This window comes from Fusarium oxysporum, chromosome 1, assembly GCF_000149955.1.
Source record: "Fusarium oxysporum f. sp. lycopersici 4287 chromosome 1, whole genome shotgun sequence".
NCBI lineage: Eukaryota > Fungi > Ascomycota > Sordariomycetes > Hypocreales > Nectriaceae > Fusarium > Fusarium oxysporum.
In genome coordinates, this window is record NC_030986.1 from 342,579 (window position 1) to 361,348 (window position 18,770).

At 48.1% G+C, this 18,770-nt stretch overlaps 8 protein-coding genes across 8 annotated transcripts; 5 read left to right on the forward strand and 3 right to left on the reverse strand.

Moving 5' to 3' along the window:
• Window positions 1–477: 477 nt before the first annotated feature.
• Window positions 478–2,619, forward strand: FOXG_10939 (alpha-galactosidase; the record flags this gene model as incomplete). The annotated part of the gene is made up of 1 exon (XM_018390409.1): window positions 478–2,619. One exon carries the CDS (start codon window positions 478–480, stop codon window positions 2,617–2,619), a length of 2,142 nt encoding a protein of 713 aa, XP_018248861.1.
• A 546-nt stretch (window positions 2,620–3,165) lies between these two features.
• On the forward strand, window positions 3,166–4,836 carry FOXG_10940 (uncharacterized protein). Its single transcript, XM_018390410.1, has 2 exons — window positions 3,166–3,431; window positions 3,482–4,836. Exons 1-2 carry the CDS (start codon window positions 3,267–3,269, stop codon window positions 4,682–4,684), a joined length of 1,368 nt encoding a protein of 455 aa, XP_018248862.1. The 5' UTR covers window positions 3,166–3,266; the 3' UTR covers window positions 4,685–4,836.
• A 1,093-nt stretch (window positions 4,837–5,929) lies between these two features.
• Window positions 5,930–7,031, forward strand: FOXG_20408 (uncharacterized protein; the record flags this gene model as incomplete). The annotated part of the gene is made up of 4 exons (XM_018400690.1): window positions 5,930–6,275; window positions 6,329–6,351; window positions 6,376–6,701; window positions 6,752–7,031. 4 exons carry the CDS (start codon window positions 5,930–5,932, stop codon window positions 7,029–7,031), a joined length of 975 nt encoding a protein of 324 aa, XP_018248863.1.
• Window positions 7,032–7,142: 111 nt separating this feature from the next.
• Window positions 7,143–8,225, reverse strand: FOXG_10941 (shikimate-5-dehydrogenase). Its single transcript, XM_018390411.1, has one exon. It carries the CDS (start codon window positions 8,219–8,221, stop codon window positions 7,256–7,258), a length of 966 nt encoding a protein of 321 aa, XP_018248864.1. The 5' UTR covers window positions 8,222–8,225; the 3' UTR covers window positions 7,143–7,255.
• Window positions 8,226–8,728: 503 nt separating this feature from the next.
• Window positions 8,729–10,978, reverse strand: FOXG_10942 (uncharacterized protein; the record flags this gene model as incomplete). Its single annotated transcript, XM_018390412.1, has 1 exon — window positions 8,729–10,978. The coding sequence occupies one exon, from the start codon at window positions 10,976–10,978 to the stop codon at window positions 8,729–8,731; it is 2,250 nt and encodes a 749-aa protein (XP_018248865.1).
• Window positions 10,979–11,100: 122 nt separating this feature from the next.
• FOXG_10943 (uncharacterized protein) lies at window positions 11,101–15,354 on the forward strand (the record flags this gene model as incomplete). The annotated part of the gene is made up of 3 exons (XM_018390413.1): window positions 11,101–11,129; window positions 11,367–13,716; window positions 14,341–15,354. 3 exons carry the CDS (start codon window positions 11,101–11,103, stop codon window positions 15,352–15,354), a joined length of 3,393 nt encoding a protein of 1,130 aa, XP_018248866.1.
• A 10-nt stretch (window positions 15,355–15,364) lies between these two features.
• On the reverse strand, window positions 15,365–16,438 carry FOXG_10944 (shikimate dehydrogenase; the record flags this gene model as incomplete). Its single annotated transcript, XM_018390414.1, has 1 exon — window positions 15,365–16,438. The coding sequence occupies one exon, from the start codon at window positions 16,436–16,438 to the stop codon at window positions 15,521–15,523; it is 918 nt and encodes a 305-aa protein (XP_018248867.1). The 3' UTR covers window positions 15,365–15,520.
• Window positions 16,439–17,490: 1,052 nt separating this feature from the next.
• FOXG_10945 (uncharacterized protein) lies at window positions 17,491–18,746 on the forward strand. The gene has a single exon (XM_018390415.1). It carries the CDS (start codon window positions 17,530–17,532, stop codon window positions 18,532–18,534), a length of 1,005 nt encoding a protein of 334 aa, XP_018248868.1. The 5' UTR covers window positions 17,491–17,529; the 3' UTR covers window positions 18,535–18,746.
• The last annotated feature ends 24 nt before the right edge of the window (window positions 18,747–18,770 follow it).

Genomic DNA, 18,770 nt, shown 5'->3' on the forward strand with positions numbered 1-18,770 from the left:
TGATCTAGGCGCAAGACTAGGTTGGTCCACAAGGTTCTTCGGGATTTCGTCGTGTTCTTGACCCTCTAGTCCCTAAGGCTACACCTAATCCGGGACAAGCCTCGTTGGTTAGTATCATGTCGGACAATCCACCCCCACAACGAAAGGCCGATACTGAACTACTGACAGCCACTAAATCATTACGACCAATCGAACTTTGGTATTCGCCATGGATGGGTTCGCTATTATCCCTCATCCCACCCCCACTCTATATTTCCTAGCATCAGGGCTTCCTGGTCCTTCCTCTGAAGTGCGAGAAACAGAAGCAGGGGCAGGAAATCAACGCCAGTATTGAGGGGGGTAAAGATGGAGAAATGTTTGGATGAGAAGGGATCTGCATTTCTAATATGTATAAGAGAAAGTGTAGTGTGACCAGTTCTCTATCCAATTCTGCGTCGTCCACTTGGTTCAAATCCTTACATCCTCATCGTCCTTCCAATGGCACATAATACTATTTTCATCTCCTGGCGAACCACCTCGCTGACCATAAACTTGACCAAAAATGAGTTAGGGGCAATCTGTCTGTATGAGATTCTTCCCTTGAACCATTGCCATCAGAAGTCGGCTTCACGCCTTTTTGCCTCGTCTGAGCTACCACTCGTTAGTGTCAGGCTGAGCGGCGAAGGCAATACCAACGACAAGACGGCAAAGTCACTTGTTGGCGGTTATCTGTCTTCGAGGCTGAAATACAAAAGTCACCAAGAGAGTCAAGATGGTGATGTGCACAGATTGAGCATCCATAGTGAGGATGAAAGGGCGGGAATCTCGGTGACTGCTCATTTGAGCGTACACAGAGATGTGCCTGTTCTTAGGTCAGCCGTCACAATCATAAATGAATCCAAGTCATCGGATGTCATCGTCACCCAGATTTCATCTTTGACCATCGGTGGCCTCACAACAAGTTCCAACGAATGGAACAAAGACTACGTCCTTAGGACATCGACCAACAGCTGGTTTAGAGAGGCTCAATGGCGCAAACATTACCTACCTGACATTGGCATAGACAAGAACGGTATTTGCGAGCTACCTGATGGCCACTCAGGATCGCAGGCAACCTTTAGTCTCCAGAACAGGGGATCCTTCTCAACTGGCTCACACCTGCCTATGGGCATATTGGAGTCAAAGGAAAACTCGGATACCTGGGCTTGGCAGATCGAACACAATGGATCCTGGAGATGGGAAATTGGCGACTACAAAGACAGCATCTATGTCGCAGCTGGAGGTCCAACCAAGGCGGACCACGATTGGAGACATACCCTGCATCCCGGAGACAGCTTTACCACGCCCCCGGTCTCGCTGACCCGTGTCTCCGGATGTTTTCAAGATGCTATTCGGGCACTAAACGAATACAGACGACGAATCATACGGCCGCATGACGATAACAAAAGGCTTCCGATTATTTTCAACGACTACATGAACTGTCTCATGGGTGACCCAGATGAAGACAAGATCGAAGCTCTACTTGATCCTGTGTCCCAGTCAGGTGCCGAATACTTCGTCATTGATGCCGGATGGTACGCTGATGACAGTAACTGGTGGGATGACGTTGGCTTGTGGGAACCTTCCAAAAAGCGATTTCCCTCTGGCTTCAAAACGCTGATGGAGAAGATCAAGAGCAGAGGTCTCATTCCAGGGCTATGGCTGGAGCCGGAGGTCGTCGGTGTACGCAGTGTCGTCGGTGACAGACTACCGGAGGACGCCTTCTTTCACGAAAACGGGCAGCGCATCGTTGAGAGAGGAAGATTTCAACTCGACTATCGCCATCCAGAGGTGCGAGCCTGGATGACCAAGGTTGTTGACAGACTTGTGCTCCATTACGGCGCTGGGTTCTTCAAGTTCGACTACAACATCGAAGTCATCCAAGGAACCGATGCTCCGGGCTCTTCATCCGCCGGAGCCAACCAGCTCCTGCACCAGAGATGTTATCTCGACTGGGTCCGGTCACTCCTCGACAAGCATCCAAACCTTGTGATCGAGAATTGCTCCAGCGGCGCACAGAGGATGGACTACGCCATGCTATCAGTTCACTCTCTTCAGTCCACTAGCGACCAGCAAGACCCTGTCCTGTACGCAGCCATCGCCGCAGCTCTGCCAACATGTGTTCTGCCAGAACAAAGTGCGAGCTGGGCATATCCTCAGCCGGAATGGAGTGACGAGCTCAATGCCTTTACTGTAGTGAATAGTTTATTGGGGAGAGTCTATCTCAGTGGTAGACTTGATCACTTGAGCCCTTCGCAGATGGAGCTCATCACTGAGGGGATGCATGCCTACAAGACCATTCGTCAGTATCTTGTAACGGCGCATGCTATCTGGCCTCTGGGACTACCTCGTTGGCATGACGACTGGATCTCGCTGGGCTTGGAGACTGATAATGGTCTGTACCTTTCAGTGTGGCGAAGAGGCGGTAGCTGCTCAAAGGAGATACCGTTGCCAAGATTGGCCGGATGCGGCAAGGCCCAGGTAAATGTCCTGTATCCCAAACGACTACCCACCCAAGCCATCTGGAACGAAGGACATGGTATTCTAGAGCTCAAACTTCCTGAGACGAGATGTGCTCGGGTTCTTCATATTACTAGCTAGATAGGGCTGCTCATAAGTAACTAGATAATTGATCTATTGAACCTCTGCTTCACGCCCACGATCACTCCCAAAACCTTCGCTTTCTCTCGGCTGAATTATTTCTCTCTTGATCTTGTGTATATACGAGAGGGTACAGACGTTGCTCGACTGGCTTGCAGGCAGAGCACGGACTCGTCTAGAGCTGCGAGAGATAGTACAGGGTATCATATCGATTAGCCCTTGACCCTTTGGGCTTCTTCTTTTACATATCTTATTCTTTCTTCTAATATTCTTCATTTCTTCCCCTGCCCACTATTGCTTTTTTTGCACATATTTTATGTCTTCTTGTATCCATATTTAATATTATTTAATCATTCCTTAAGATAACTCAATACGGTAGCTAGCTATTAATAAAGTTCATGGAACCCATGTCCAACGGGAGAATTGAATAGCGCAGTAGCAGCACCGGAGAACAGGGATGTAAATATATTATTCCGACCGAATAGAGTTTGGCGATCTTCTTTACCGACTGTTCCGGGTGGAAACCAGCCGTGCCACCTTGTTTTATTTCTCCTTTGACTACTCCATTAATGGACTTATATAGTAGTCGTACTCATACTACGGGCAGTTGTTGACTCGAGAACATCCATTGAACTGTTTGCGACACGATGGTTTCATCCAAACTCCTCTTCTTGGCAGTTATTGCCGTGGTGCAAGCTATCGACGTTGACGTCGCGGTCGTAGGCGGCGGTGGATCTGGTGGTTATGCCGCCGTCCAGCTCCGAGAGAACTATGGCAAGAAGATTGTAGTCATTGAGAAGCAAAAGCAGTTGGTACGTAGAATACATAACCTCTTAATGGAAGAACGACTGACATATCGTAGGGTGGCCACGCACAGTCTTGGTACGATCCAGTCACGGGAAAGGCGTACAACTATGGCGTCGACGCCTTCACGAACATCACCGTCTCAATTGATTTCTTCAAACAACTCAAAGTTCCCATTGGGCCAGTCCAGTCTGAACAAGTACGAAATTTGTACGTCGACTTCAAAGATGGCAAAACAGTCGACTACACGCCTCCAACCACGAAAGAGGCCGCTGATGCTATGGGAAATTATCGTGACCAGTGGCTCAAGTACACCGACATCCTCTTACCTACCAGCGAGAACTTCCCACGAGGTGACAAGGTTCCGTCGGATCTTCTGCTGTCTTGGTATGAGTTCGCGCGCAAGTACAAGGCAGAGGCTGCGAGTCCAAGCATCTGGGATACTGTTGTCGTCGATCTCAACACTGCGTTGATGATTGATGTTTGGAAAGCATGGAATCCCAGCGTAGGATCGTTCCAGCCAGCATCGGGTGATAACACAGAGATCTGGCAGAAGGCTGCTAAAGTTCTAGGTAAAGATGTTCTCTATGAAAGTGAAGTAGTCTCGGCTCAGCGAAGCAAGAGCGGGGTCAAGCTTCAGGTTAGAGATAAGGATGGGCAAGTCATCAACATCAACGCCAAACGACTTCTGATCACTATCGGGCCCGAGACGATCAACCCAAAATACTTTGACTTGAACAGTGAAGAACTGGAAGTCTTCCACTCCGCTGCCGGCAACCGCTATTACACTGGCATCGTATCTCACCCGTCATTGCCTGCAGCTGAGATCACCAATGTTGTCCCAGCTGCCATCAACGAAAACTATCTCGCGTATCCAGCCGTCCCCTTCCAAGCCTACTTTCACTATAAAGGAAACTCTTCCACCGGACCTATCCACCGCGCTTTGGCTATCGTTCCGAGGGACACTTCGATTGAGGATGCCAAAGGCCTTATCCGCAAATCCCTTCAGAATCTCATTGATGCGGGAACAATCCCAGCTGGGAATTCTACCGATCTTGATTTCAGAACGTTTTCGGATCATGGTCTTTTATACAGGCGCTGGTCTGCTGATCAGCTGCGTGGTGGTATCTTTGCAAAGGCGAATGCTCTGCAGGGACAGCGATCGACTTGGTATACTGGGGCTTTCTGGATGAACAATGATTGTGTCATGTTGTGGAACACTACCAACGCCATCCTGAAGGAGATGCTCAAAGATATTTAGATGAACGTCTCTTTGTCTACCAAGTTCTTGAGAATCTGAGGCATCTGAACTCCCTTCTTTTCACTTCTTGACAGCGGCGAGTACGGTGCGCTGGAAGTCAATTCCTGCTTTACCTAGTTCAAATATCAATATATTGCTACAAGATTCGCAGCATACAGTGAACGGAATGAAGAATCACTCGCTCACAGACCGTTGTGTAGCGGAGGTTTAAGGCAAGACGGTTAGTATGACTGAGACTTTGCAACCAACATTAACAACTTCTTAAACCATCACTAAACCAAGGCATTGTAGCTCACATTCAACAAGACTTTCCTCCCATAAGGCATGTAACTGATAAATGGGTGAATGGGCGTGGCAGGACTCCTGTGTCTAACGACTTAATTCCAGTCTATATGCTACAAGCTACTACTGTTTTGACCCCAAACCCAATGCAGATTGGTACCAACCTCGACCCCATTCTCAGTCTCTTTAGTGACCATTTCAACCAGCGATTTCACCCCGCTCTCGATCAAACCCAGGCTCCCTTCCTTGTCCAACAATAAAAGACCATTGAGGCTTCGTGCCAGGTACTCTAAAGCCACTCTAGTAATGACTGGGGTCAGATCAGGTCTTCCCAAAGTGACGAAGACCTTTTCGTCTACTTCCTGCAAGCCAGCCTCTTGAAATTGACTTGGTAGGAGGACAGGGCACCTTGAGCAGGTCAGCAAACATTTCATGAAAACACCTTTTAGGGATAAGGATCTTAGGCACTTAGATAGGATCACGTCCGAACTTGACGGCCGCTGCGGACTCGATACTCTTCCACTCATGGAGGGCAGCCGAGTATGGGTTACTGGCATATCTTTAGGCTTCTATCTCGGACCAGAACAGATACCCATCCGGCTTGAGCAGTGTTTTCAAGTTCTTCACAGCCAAAAGCGACTCGTCCTTCGTCAACGCAGCATAGAGTAACTTTACATGTACTAAGTCGTATGTTCCCAAATACTCTTTCGGGAAAGGCTCCAGCACGTTGCCATCCTGTAGCTTGACATTTGCCGGCAATGAAGCAGGGTCGTGGAACTATTTCCGGGCGGTTCAGCCCGGGCGGAGGCTTGGCTCACCAAGATGGTAATTGGGTCGGAGGACGCTTATCATCCAGAACAGACCGTCAATGGGAAAGTTATATGGAACAATATTTCTCCACAAGTATAGCGGCAACTTTTACTCACCAGTATATGGAGAGAGTTCATGCGGAGTGTTGTTGCAATGCGGTCACTGCTCTGCTGTGAAACGGAATATGAAGAGCACTTCCGACGAATACTTTGGAGGTTTGCCGAAGATGGCATCTCTTACGCTGAGATCCGCCTTGCCATGAACTACGGTTTCGCCATCCAAAGTGGCGATGGCAATAATGAAAACAACCACGCAGGCATGGTGCAATTGCTCGCTGATATTCTAAATGGTGAACATCCTAAGATCCAAGCATCAGGCTTGGCGTTCTATGGCGTCAAGTTCATTTACGCCTGTCTACGCTCTATTCCCAAAGAACGTATGAAGTGGTGTATGAACACCTGTATAGAGCTGAAGCAGAAATTTCCAGATCTCATTTGCGGTATGTCCCAACCCCCCATTTCACTCACCCAAGTCTAACTTAGTGCGTTGCAGGTTTTGATTTACAGGGCCAAGATGTCGGTCAACCTCTGTCTTATTAGATTCCTGAGCTTCTCCATATGAGAGCTAGGATTGATGAGCTGGGACTCGATCTTCCCTTTATCTTCCATGCTGGTGAGACGCAGGACCATGGAAGCGACACTGACACAAACCTGTTTGACGGTATCCTTCTTGGAACCAAGCACATTGGACATGGCTTCAGCATCATCAAGCATCCACTATTGATGAAACTATGCAATGAGTGGAATATTGCCGTTGAGACCTGTCCAATTTCCAATGAGGTACTGGGGCTTTGCCCGACGACTAAGGCGCATCACCCCATCTTGCTGTCCAACTGTGTTCCGTGTTCCGATCCAGGCTCTTGGGGGTACGCCATATTCTAGACCCCCATTTCTTCTTGGCTAACAAAAGATGCAGAGCGAGCGTTCTCTCCCATGACTTTTACCAAGCTTTGATGAGAAGCAATAACTTGTCGATACCAGGCTTGGGGGTCATTGCCGAGTGGAGTATTGAGCATAGTTGCATGAATTTTGATATGCAGGAGAAAGTGTACAAGGACTTTGAAGAGAAGTGGTTTGTGTTCTGCCAATGGATCATTGATGCTTATGGCCAGCAGTGGCCAGCAGAACCGGAAATACACGTAGATATCAAGGTTCCTGCGGATATCGATAAATGTCAGGGGAATCTATATTTCTAGGTCGTGATGCAGAGCCTCTTCGAGGCCACAGCACCGCTTATCATGTCCTTATGTAGACTACTAAAGGCTCTTGTTCCCAGGTTGTGTTGTCTAGGACATCGTGTGAGAAATGTGCAATGGACTCCCTTCTATATCTAACTCATCAATTTCTATATGCTGTGCTTTGTTCTCTGCAACTAACCCAGCCGCCGAATCCGTGATCTAAAATCGCCTGAGAAATAGACTCATATTTTCTCCTTCAGCTTAGCCTGCATAGCATCTCTCATCGCCTCTACTGGAGCCTCTCTTCCAGTCCACAACTCAAACTGGGCATATGCCTGCTCCTCCAGCACATCAACGCCCCTGTACACTTTCCAACCAGGATGTCGCTCAGCGACTGTCATCATACCTGTCACCTGAGGTCTATATGCCATCTCTACCAGTACCCCATCTACAGTTCCTGAGAACAGCCCACTTGGGATCTTCTCAGCTCCCAGGTCATCGGCTGGCACGCAAGCAACGATCAGCCTGATCTGAACATCCTTCGCAGTGGCAGCCTCCTCCAGTGTTGCAAATGCCCGGGTCTTGAGGTCAGGAAACCTCAACGCTAGATCATCAGCCTTACTCAGCGTCCTGTTGACGACAATGAGCTCGCCAAAACCCAGAGTTTGAACAGCGTAGCACGCCGCTCTCGCAGCACCTCCAGCACCCAGCACCAAACCTGACGACGAAGCAAAGTCTCGAGCTCCGGACTTCTCAACACATCTCTTGATGCCGATCCAGTCTGTGTTGTCACCATGAAGCACTCTTTTTCCATTGGCATCTGAGACAACAACGGTATTGATAGCTCCAATGCTCTCTCCTCTTGGAGAGATTGATCCCAACAACCTGCCGATCTGTAGCTTGTGTGGAAACGTGACAGATGCACCGCCAAAGTCTGGCCGGGCTATGATGCTCTCGACTGAGTCATCAACATTTTCGCTTTCGTGAATTTGATAGTGATGAGGTAGTTTGAGAGCCTTGAACCCGGCATTATGCAATGTGGGGGATAAAGAGTGCGAGATGTTATGACCAAAGATGTAGAATTGCTTCTGGCCATCTGCTTGGGTACCTTGCGGCATATCATCAGGCGCATGAGTCATTGTATTTGTTGTAGAACTGTTGTGGTTACTGAGATGTTGGTGTGAAGGAGTGCTGTTATCTGCAACCATATCGAATGGACGAACGAAACGTAAAGGGAAGGTTAGTGATGCCGAGTGCAAGGTGATCTCTTTCGATATCAGAACATTAAATCACCCGTTTTCTTGAACCGATAAGAAGTGGAGCACCCATTGTTGTGATTGAGTTGTCTCCAAGGGAGTGGGAAAGGACTTTGCCGGCTGGGGCAACATCCACTACTGGGCGCCTTTAGTGTATTTTCGCTCATTGAATCGTCTAATATTTAATTTGAAGGCACAAAGAGGCTAAGGGGTCAATTCCTAGCCACCTTTGTAATGTTCTGGTGGAAGATGATCCGTACAAGTTCCCCATGAGCATGACTTGCAAAGATGTCAACTGCTAGGGTGCCTAACAAACCAACACCGGTGGTCCTTCTGACTCAGAACCCCATGTCGAAGAGGTGTTCAAGGCTACTGGGCGCATCATCAAGCATTCCGAGATGCTGCATAAACTCTGGTGGGTTCGCCAGCCTATTTGCGTGTTAGCTGCGAAATCAACGCCTATTCTTTGTCGACTTGCCAATCAGTGGTGTCCAAAGTAGCGAGGCTGTCGAAGAGACTGTCGTCTTCAATATTGGCGGTTAGTGATGGATCCAGAGGGAAGGATAGGCCACCTGGTGACGGTGTGGTGAGATTGGTTGATGATGGATTTTGTGACACTGAGGGATCAATCCTGTTTGACAAAAGTGTTGAAGGTGTCGGAGGAGGCTCAAAGTTCGATGCTGCACCAGCCTTGCCAGGTGCTGGCTGTATCGTCAGTTGAGCACGTTCTGAACCGTTTGTGGATACTAGTTGTGAATCAAGCTGGGGCTCTCCGCGCAACGGATCTTGTAAAGCTGCCAGAGCATTCGCTACAGCTTGTCTGGCAAGGTCTAGCTCACCTGCTGTGCGACTTTCAACATTCTGTAGCTGCCTCTGATCCAAAGATTTCTGCAACAGCGCCATACAAGCCCAGGCGACTGGAGAAATACAACAACGGCCTATTGACCGATGTCTCTCCTCAATCAGACTGGCTAACTTTGTAATTTTCTGCCAGTGGCCCTCTGGGCGCTGTAGGCCAATACTGGGAAAGTCCACGGTTGATGCAGCTGCAATCTCAAGTACGGTAATCGAGGTTATCCAGAGGTTAATCGCTTGAGGTGTCAAGTCCACAACAGCTGTAAGATCACCCAGGGTATTAAGACTCTCCCGGCATGGGTCCATGAGTTCTTGCAGGCTTCTTTGGGTACCTGAGCCCTTCGGTTGGCAAACCAGTTTGTTGAGTATAGCCATAGTTTGGAGTAGTTGATTAAAAGTGCTTATGACATGCCCAGGCATGTGGGAGTTTGAGCTTTGGTGATTTCGCTCATTATCTGCATCAATGAGAATCTTGACCTGCCACGGCTCCCACTCCTCATTTCCGTCCGTTAATAGAGTACCTTGTTGGACGATATCTGACGCTAAGATATATGGTACGGTATTCAATCGAGATGCAATGATAGTCTCGAGTGTTGCGCATCCTAGTATTGTCCGCTTACCACTATCATGGCACGGTGAATTTATGGCTGATGAGCTTCGAGGTAGTAAACCAATAGAGACTGATGTATACACAGCGCGTGCTATGGTATTCCACGCCGCCGACCAGAGCTTTTGATCCATTTCAAAGAGACAGATGATGAGAAGGGCGCGGACATGTCCAACATCGTAGTTATTTGGGTTGGCGAACAGAGAGGTATGTGTCAGATCTCTTGGCGGCTTGACTTCAGATGCATCTACTGGCTTCGCTCTGGAGTAGTTAGATAAAGCGGTTGATTGGTGTGCTGCGTATGCTAAAACAGCGTGAAGAAATGCTCGTTCACCAGAAGTAACTGAAGTGGCAGTAGTTGGTGATGGGCTATAGGATAATGTGTAGGCGCAACGCAAGAGCTCGTGCTTTTGTGAGATGGGGAACCAGCAATGTGTTGTCTCAAAGTAGAGGTCCAGGAGATATGACCAGTTCTTCGGAAGGTCAGGGACAGCAGATGGCATAGACTTTGAAGGTTGTGATACTGTTTCTGGTATGCTGCTGATGCTGGTATGAAGCGTTGGTCCTCCGCAGGGTTGAAGAGGCGAAGACGCTGGAATAGCTGAAGGGGAATGGTCGAAGAGTGGAAGGTCTGGTTGCGTCGTGGTGGTATCCATTGGTGTCATAGGAGCCCCTGTCCCATTCTTTGTCGATACCAGAATTGTAAGACCCTCAACTACTTTTGTGTCGAAAATCTGACTCGAGTCGGTACCTTCTTCGTCAAACTCACTCTCTGTAGAAAGAAGGCTTCCCATTTTCTTAGATACCGAGGACTTATGCCATGTTTCGAGTAGAAGATCGACAGAAATATTGGCGTCGTGGAGACCGGACGCAGTACAGAAGGACGATTGCTGAATAACACCCTCGAGAAGCCCATATATCCACTCTTCACTCCCTTTTATAGAGTTGAATATTAGTCCCAGCAATGTTTCGATGCCTCTCACATAACCTGGTCGTAGTCCTCGTTTCTTGGAGGGTCCATAGCTGCATGTCCGATTATTCTCAATGCATGACTTGCATGACGGACGTTGACCGCCGCATCGATCTTTGCGTCTCCTGCACTCATTGCATGCTCGAGTAATTCGATGTCGATTACGCCCATTAGGGCCCTTGTCTGAAGTCTCCGTATCGGTCCTTGCTCGTTTTGAAGCTCTTGGACTGGCTTCTGTTTGACCTCTGCTTTTCGTGTCTGGGGAAGTCGTCGACATTGTGGGGCTTGAGAGCTGAAATTATCTTATCCTCTGGACATTGTTTCGTTTCTCCCAACTACCGAGTGGTTGACCCGGCCAGATTTCATTGATCCTCGAATTCATCAGACTCACTCATCACAATGCCCTTGCTTGATCCTTTCCTGATCCAGTAAGCGTTGTGCGGGGTGACTGGGGTCTGGCTGAAGCGGCAGAGATTTCTGCCGCCTCTCTTTGATTGGTTGAGATTGGGCCGCGGCCACTTACCTACCCTGGGCGAGTATCAAGGGTCGGCAATATGATTAAACACACTGAAGGCAAAGGCATGGCCGGCCGCTCGGAGAACAGCACCATGGCCCCTTGTGTACACATGACTCGGGCCTCGCCAAATTACACATCTTGAATTTAGTTCTCATGTCTCGACGGGTCTAATCGGTTCCATCGACTCACGCATGCAGAGAACCATCGTCAGCCCAAGCAAGTCACAAGCGGAAACCATGGCAGCGTCAACAGCAACAACGCCCCTCGGGCCTTCGAGGATATCAACTCCTACAACACCATTCACAAGAACATGCACACCCGAGAATTCTCAAACCAGAAACAACTATTCATCAAGCGCCTCAATTGCACTGATTGGCATGCGAGGCAGTGGCATGTCAACCCTGGCAGTCATGGCTTCAAGCGCCTTGGGTTTTCGAATTCTTGATGCAGATCAGTACTTCTACAAAGCTACAGGGCTTTCTAGAGCAGCGTACAAGGCGACTAATGGCATCTCCCAATACCGACAAGAGGAGTTGAGACTAATGAGATCTATGCTATTCGACAATCCGACTAGTGCAGTTATCGTATGCGGTCCTGGTGTTGTTGAAGGCACCGGAAAAGAGTGGCTTGCAGAATATGCCAAGGACCACCTCATTATCTATGTCCTGCGGGATGCCGAAGAGATCCAAAGGCATTTGAGAGTCTTCGACGTGGAAACTATTCGGGATCTCACACGTCGTGCAGCGCCAGCTTACCGAAAACTATCAAGTTTTGAGTTCTACAACATCTCAGATATGTCGCTGTACAAACTGGATACAGCAACCTCACGTAGTGATATATCTCCTAGGGCTCTTGCACTTAAGAAGGTTGAAGAAGACTTTCTGCAGTTGATATACAGCATCACACGACGAGACGACTGCTATAGCAAGTACAAAGCAAAGAACAGTCTTTCATCCATACCACTGGAAACAAGAAAGTTTACATATACTTTATCTCTACCACTGGCGACACTCAGCACTCTTATCACCGAGTTTCGCGAACTTGACACTGAAGCAGACGCTCTTGAACTTACAATACCGGCTTCAAGTCTTGGTAATGAGGTTGGCTTCAAAGACACGGCCGTAGATAGAATCAGCAGGCAGTTCTTCGTTGTAAGGAGGAATATCCGACTTCCAATATTATATCATATCGACATCTACGGAAACGAAAGGAAAATCTCAGAGGATGAGTATTTCGAGCTGCTGCATCATGGGCTTCGTCTGGCTCCGGAGTACCTCTATGTCGATCTCAAATGCGATACAGCCAAGATCCAGAATCTCATTGCATCCAAAGGCCAAACAAAGATCATCGCACACTATGTCGTTTCCGATCCAGCAGAAGATGGTTGGAACTTGCCAAAACAATGGGCCATGATCGAGCGAGCTCAAGGCCTCGGGTGTGACATCATCCGCATCTGTCAAGAGGCAAAGTCCGTGGAAGACAACTTCGCCGCCCAGCACTTTATCCATCGAGTCAAATCGTCGCCAGATCATACCATCCCATTAATAGCATACAACACTGGCCGTCTTGGACGGATGTCATGCTATCTCAACCCCATCCTCAGCCCAGTTACACATCCACTGGTCCGAAGGCTGGCCCCAAACTGCCCATCGAATGCTCTGCTTACAGTTCAAGAAGCACAAAAAGCGGTGTTTTCATCCTTTCTACTCGACGGCCAGTATTTTGGCATCTACGGAAATTGCACGTCGAAGAGTCTGTCACCAGCCATGCACAATGCCGCCTTTAAGCTCCTGGGCATGCCACACCGATACAACATCTTTCTTCACGAATCGATGGACCAGCTGTTCGAGCTCATTAAAGATAACACTTTCGGCGGTGCTAGTATAACTGCACCGTTCAAGACTGCTATAATACCCAGGCTTGACTTTTTGAGCGAAGAGGCTAAGGCCATTGGAGCTGTCAACACCCTTTTATGTCTGAAGGAGCCTACTATGGACTCTTTACTTGACAGAAATACCGCTGGGCCAACGGTAGCTCTTTTTGGTGAAAATACTGATTGGATCGGTATTCATACTTGCGTTCAGCGAAATCTATCTCCTATCAATGCTGTCAGAAGACGGACGACAGGGCTCATCATTGGTGCTGGAGGCATGGCCCGTGCAGCTGCGTATGCGCTCATTAGACTCGGCGTCAAAACTATTCTGATTCATAACCGAACTCGGTCGAGGGCAGAAGAACTCATCAAGCAGTTCGATAGGCAGCATAAAAACGACAGTGGTGAGACTACGGCGAATGACATCGAGATAGAGAGCGGAAGTCATGATCGTCCTTCGTTTAGAATCATCAGTTCGAGAGACGACGCATGGCCCGAAGACATAAACCTTCCAACAATCGTCGTTTCATGCGTGGCAACGCGAGAAATCGATGGGCAGTGCTCAGCAGACACTAGTCTCCCAGAACATTGGCTTTCAAGCCCGACTGGCGGCGTCGCAATTGAGGTAAGCATTGACAGCTACGATAACATACAGTACCGTGGGATTAGGCTAACATGGATTCACAGCTTTCTTACACACCGCTGGAGACCCCACTGCTCAAGCAGATAAAGTCGTTATCAGAGAAGGGATGGATACCTGTTGATGGTCTGCAGGTCCTACCAGAGCAGGGAATGATGCAGTTCGAGTTATTTACTACAAGACGAGCACCAGCTAATCTGATGAGAGAAGAGGTATTTAGAGCATATAAGGAACGTCTTGACAGAGCAGCGGATACCTAGGCAGTTAGACAAAGCAATCATATTTAGCAAAACCATATTACTGATATCGGCCTGTGAGCATTTTCAATGACTCTGCGTTCTATCAAAACGTCAATCCTTTGTCACTATACGCAGTGAGGTACCAGATGAAGAATCTGGATAATGACTTAGCCATTGAACCTCGGGAGTCGCATCCCCGGCCCGACATTATCGGAACAGTATTTTGCCGGCTCGCCTTCGTCATCCTGGTGTTGAGCGACGCCATGTCACCCAGTGCATACAAGAGATAAAGTACTATCTAAAATCAACGATATCGTTATCATCTTTGCTTCATCTAGCCGATAAATCACAAAAGATGAGTTCTTTCCAGCCTGCCATCTTATCTGCCTCGCTCGGCCGAGCATGGCTCCACGAGTTCGCCAACAAGGCCAAACAGGCCTCAGAGCATGGCTTCCAAGGCATTGAAGTCTTCTACGAGGATCTTGAATATGAAGCAAAAAGACTGCACAGTGTCGAAACTCCCAGCAATGACCAGATTCTTGATGCAGCATCGCATATTCGAGAGTTGCTAGATGGTCTGAAGCTTACAGTCATTGGTCTCCAGCCATTCTTATTCTACGAGGGTCTGAAGGACCGTGAGCAACATGCTCGGCTTATCGAGAAGATCAAATTATGGTTCAAGATTGCCAAGATTTTGGGCACAAACACGATTCAGATTCCTGCAAACTTCCTTCCGGCTGATCAGTTGACGGGAGACATGGATGTCATAGTGGGAGATCTGGTCGAACTAGCCGATCTGGGCATCAAGGAGGATCCTCCGATTCGCTTTGCGTATGAGGCTTTGTGTTGGAGTACTCACGTCGACACGTGGGAGAAGTCATGGGAAGTGGCTCAGAAGGTCGACAGACCCAATTTTGGCCTCTGCCTCGATACATTCAACATCGCCGGACGTGTCTGGGGCGATCCAGCTTCTCCAACTGGCAAGACACCCAACGCCGATCAAGATCTCAAGGAATCTCTGCAGAGACTTGTCAAAGAGGTCACTCTCGACAAGGTATTCTACATCCAGGTCGTCGATGCTGAGAGGATGGAAACTCCCCTTGTCAAAGGGCATCCATTCCATGTTGATGGGAACCCGGCCAGGATGAATTGGTCGCGAAATGCTAGAGCCTATATGTACGAGACGGACCGAGGCGCTTATCTCCCTGTTGAGGATATTGCCAAGGTGTTGATTCACGATATGGGCTATAAGGGATATGTTTCGATGGAGCTATTTTCACGAACTATGGCTGAGGAGGGAGAGGATGTACCGAAACAGCACGCAGAGAGGGGTACTGCAGCTTGGAAGAAGTTTGTTGAGAGGTTGAGGCTGAACGACATCTAGATATGCAGGAATAGAAACTAACATCGACAGCGATGCATACATATTAGGAAATCTCTATATATCGTGAAGGTGCTTTTCAGTCTAGATTGACGCGGCTTTTTAAAGTCTGGTGGTAAGAGACGTTCGTACGTAGATTACTTCGTCTCAATCTGTAAGTATATAAAATCTAGAAGTTGATGCCAGGACTTTTCTCAGCCGAGTCGATAAGAACCTTCCACGCTCCCTCCCTATCAAGCTTCTTCACCCTCTCTTCACCAGCCCAAAGCCGCCACTGCTCTTCAATCTGATACCCAATAACATGCGTTCCCTCCACCGTAGGCCAATCCTTCTGCTCCGCCAGTTTGATCATTCTGGTCCGTCTTGGCTTGAAGCACATATCGAGTAGAACTCCCTTCTCAGGACGAGACAGAAACTCTTCCAGGTTGGCTCGAACAGCAAGTTCATCTGGTGTTTGGGGTTCAAAGTCAGGCACCGTACCGACAACGTAGTATGGTGTCTCGAGTTTCTGGGCTCCTCTCTCCTTGACGTGAAGGATGGTTGGAACAGGAGAAAGCTTCTGAGAGTCTCGCATTAAGTCTTTGACTTCTTGCTCATCGCGGTTCAACACATAAATAATTGAAGATTGGAAGTACGAACTGAGCGCATAAACAGCAGCTCGACTAGCTCCCCCAGCGCCAACGATCAGAGCTGGCTTATTCAGAACAGGCACTCCAGCCTGATCTCCCTTCTCGAGCAAACAGCCCTTGATGCCGCGCCAGTCGGTATTGGTTCCACGTAACTTCTTGGGATCTTCCCAGCCTCGATAGACGTTATTACAAGCGCCAATGGTGGCAGCAAGATCATCTAATGCATCGAGACGAGGAATGATGGCGTTTTTGTAAGGCATTGTTACGACTAGACCTGCTGTGGTGTCTTTTCGCGCAAGATCCATTAGGTCATCGAGAGTGGCACATTCTGTAGCATAGAATGTCCATGGGAGGCCGAGTGATTGGGCAATATGGTTGTGCATTGGCGGAGCGATCGAGTGACCGACTCCAATACCAACGAGGTGCAAGGTGCGATGTTCCTGATTTTCAGACACCATCTTGAAAATAACTGTTTTCTCCAGTTGAATGCCAATGTTTCTTTTGTTGTCTTGTCTGTAGTCTAGTTTATCTATATCATGGTGTTCCCCAGATTTTGGCCGCGGAGTATTCTTCTGCCGCTTTGGGGGAACACCACCTCCACTGAGCTAACCCCTCACGACTCCACTACCGCCTGAACCCGAAGCCCGACTGTCCATGTTTCCACCACAAGAATTGATCAGGCTATTGCCGATAGTCTGGGCTTGAGTAAAGTGCAGGTTGGGCGAGCAACAGGCTTGAACAAGTCTTACGTGTTCCCGTATGTGCTCATATATGAGGAGACTATTGCTTTAATAATAAAACTTCCATACAGTAAAATTGCTTGTTTACTGCCCAAAACCCGGTGTACTACAGTTGGGCCCCTCAAGAGCACAATAGTTGGGTACAGTGCATTAAAATTGATGTCCAAGGAGAGCGCATAGCCAAAAGATTGCTGATGACGTGAGTTAAAGGTGCCATATCAGGTACTGCAACTGCTGAGTCTGCCCAACGAAACACCTAGACAAACCCCTGGTCCAGACCTACCAGCTGCAGGAACCAAGAACTTCAACCTATGTCACGGCCCGACCTGAACTGCCAAGTATCAATGAGTCAATAAAAAGGATATAAGAGTTTGCCCACGAAAAAGAAATATTATCTACCTATCATAGTTTAGAAACAGTTTAACGAAACGCCCTACAGATGGTCTGTATATTTGTTGCCAAACCACTGAAAATTACAGGTACACCTTGCATGACAATGACGGAATAAATCTCCACTCTTCCAAGTTTCGTGGCATGTTAGTGCAGCAGTTATTATGTCACGGTACCTGCTTTGAGGCCTTCCAGGTAGTGGCTAGGCCAATAAGATTTCACTGAGATATAGCCAATCTGCCAATTAGAAGTGGTATACACAGCTGTGCTGTTTGGGCTTCACTCGGGTACAATGGAGAAAGCTGCGTTGGAAAATTAGTTTAATTTATATATCTTGTGGCAAAAGGCATTGTATCTGCCTCGTAAATATTCAGGAACTACCGCGACATTTATATGAGGATTTATTCCTGAACAAAACCATGTGCGACGACCGATCCTTTAACAGGCTTCTAATGAGGCAGCGGCCTCAATCTCACCACACAAATCTCGCCCTGCCTTTGAGGGGCGCTAGAGACTACAGGGCGAGCGATTACCAAAGCCCTGCCGCCAATCAATATAATGAAGCTGTAGGCCAGTGTGCCACACTCACATCAGACGAATGGCAAGGTTCAACAACTGAGGCCAATCCTCATCATCGAAATTCTTGTTGGTATCCTGCACCTGCGTACGATCACCTGAAACTGGAGCTACTGCAGCTATCGACAGACTTATTTAGGCGATGGATGCCTGGGGTAGAGTACATCGCGCCACCAGAAGACAGGTTGCAGCCCCAGGAACGATTCAGGACACCTCGTCGTTATTCAAGCAGGCGACAAGTGAAGCAGGAAGACGACATTGATGATGAGGAGTTCGTTTTTGTTTCTTATGCACCACCCCGCACCAAGGCATTCTTTCATTTTGCTTGTCCCTTTTACATCCACGATCCAGAAAAACACCAACAATGCCTCCTCACAGACGGCCTCAAGTCAATCGAGGGTGTTATTGAGCACGTCATGAAACACCACTCCCGATCACCGTATTGTTCAAGATGCTATCAGAAGTTCAACTCTCTGATTGATCGCGATGATCACATTTTGAGCGGTAGATGCAAAAAGCGCTACCCAGACCCAACGGATGGGGTCAATGAAGACCAAAAGGCCTTAATGATAAGAGCCAATGATCAGTACTTGAGTGAAAAGAGGCGCTGGAATCGTATGTGGTCCATTACCTTTCCGGCTACGGAGTGGCCTCGGTCTCCATATCTGGATCGGGGCCTTGGGCTCAAGACATCAATGGCACGGGACTTCTGGGGTTTATATGGTGTGCAACTTGTCTCGGAGATTGTCGAGCATCAGAAGCTGCCCGATACTCAAGAGAGTAACGCTCATAGTGCACTCTACGAGTTAGGGCTGCAAGATTTGTTGAACATCATTATTCAAGAGTAAGACTATCAAGAGCATGGGCTAGATTCAAGTTATGGATTGAGGACGTACTTATGGAGGAATTCATGGCCTCAAAAGGATTGATCCACATGGACATAGACAAAAACTAGAATTGTTCCGAACTTGGATTTCCTTGACGAAGGATATTTAGATCAAAGGTTCTCACGACTACAGTCTATTTACATAGGCTCAAGAAATAACACCAGAAACATAACCACTTGTCCATTAGATTTATCAAC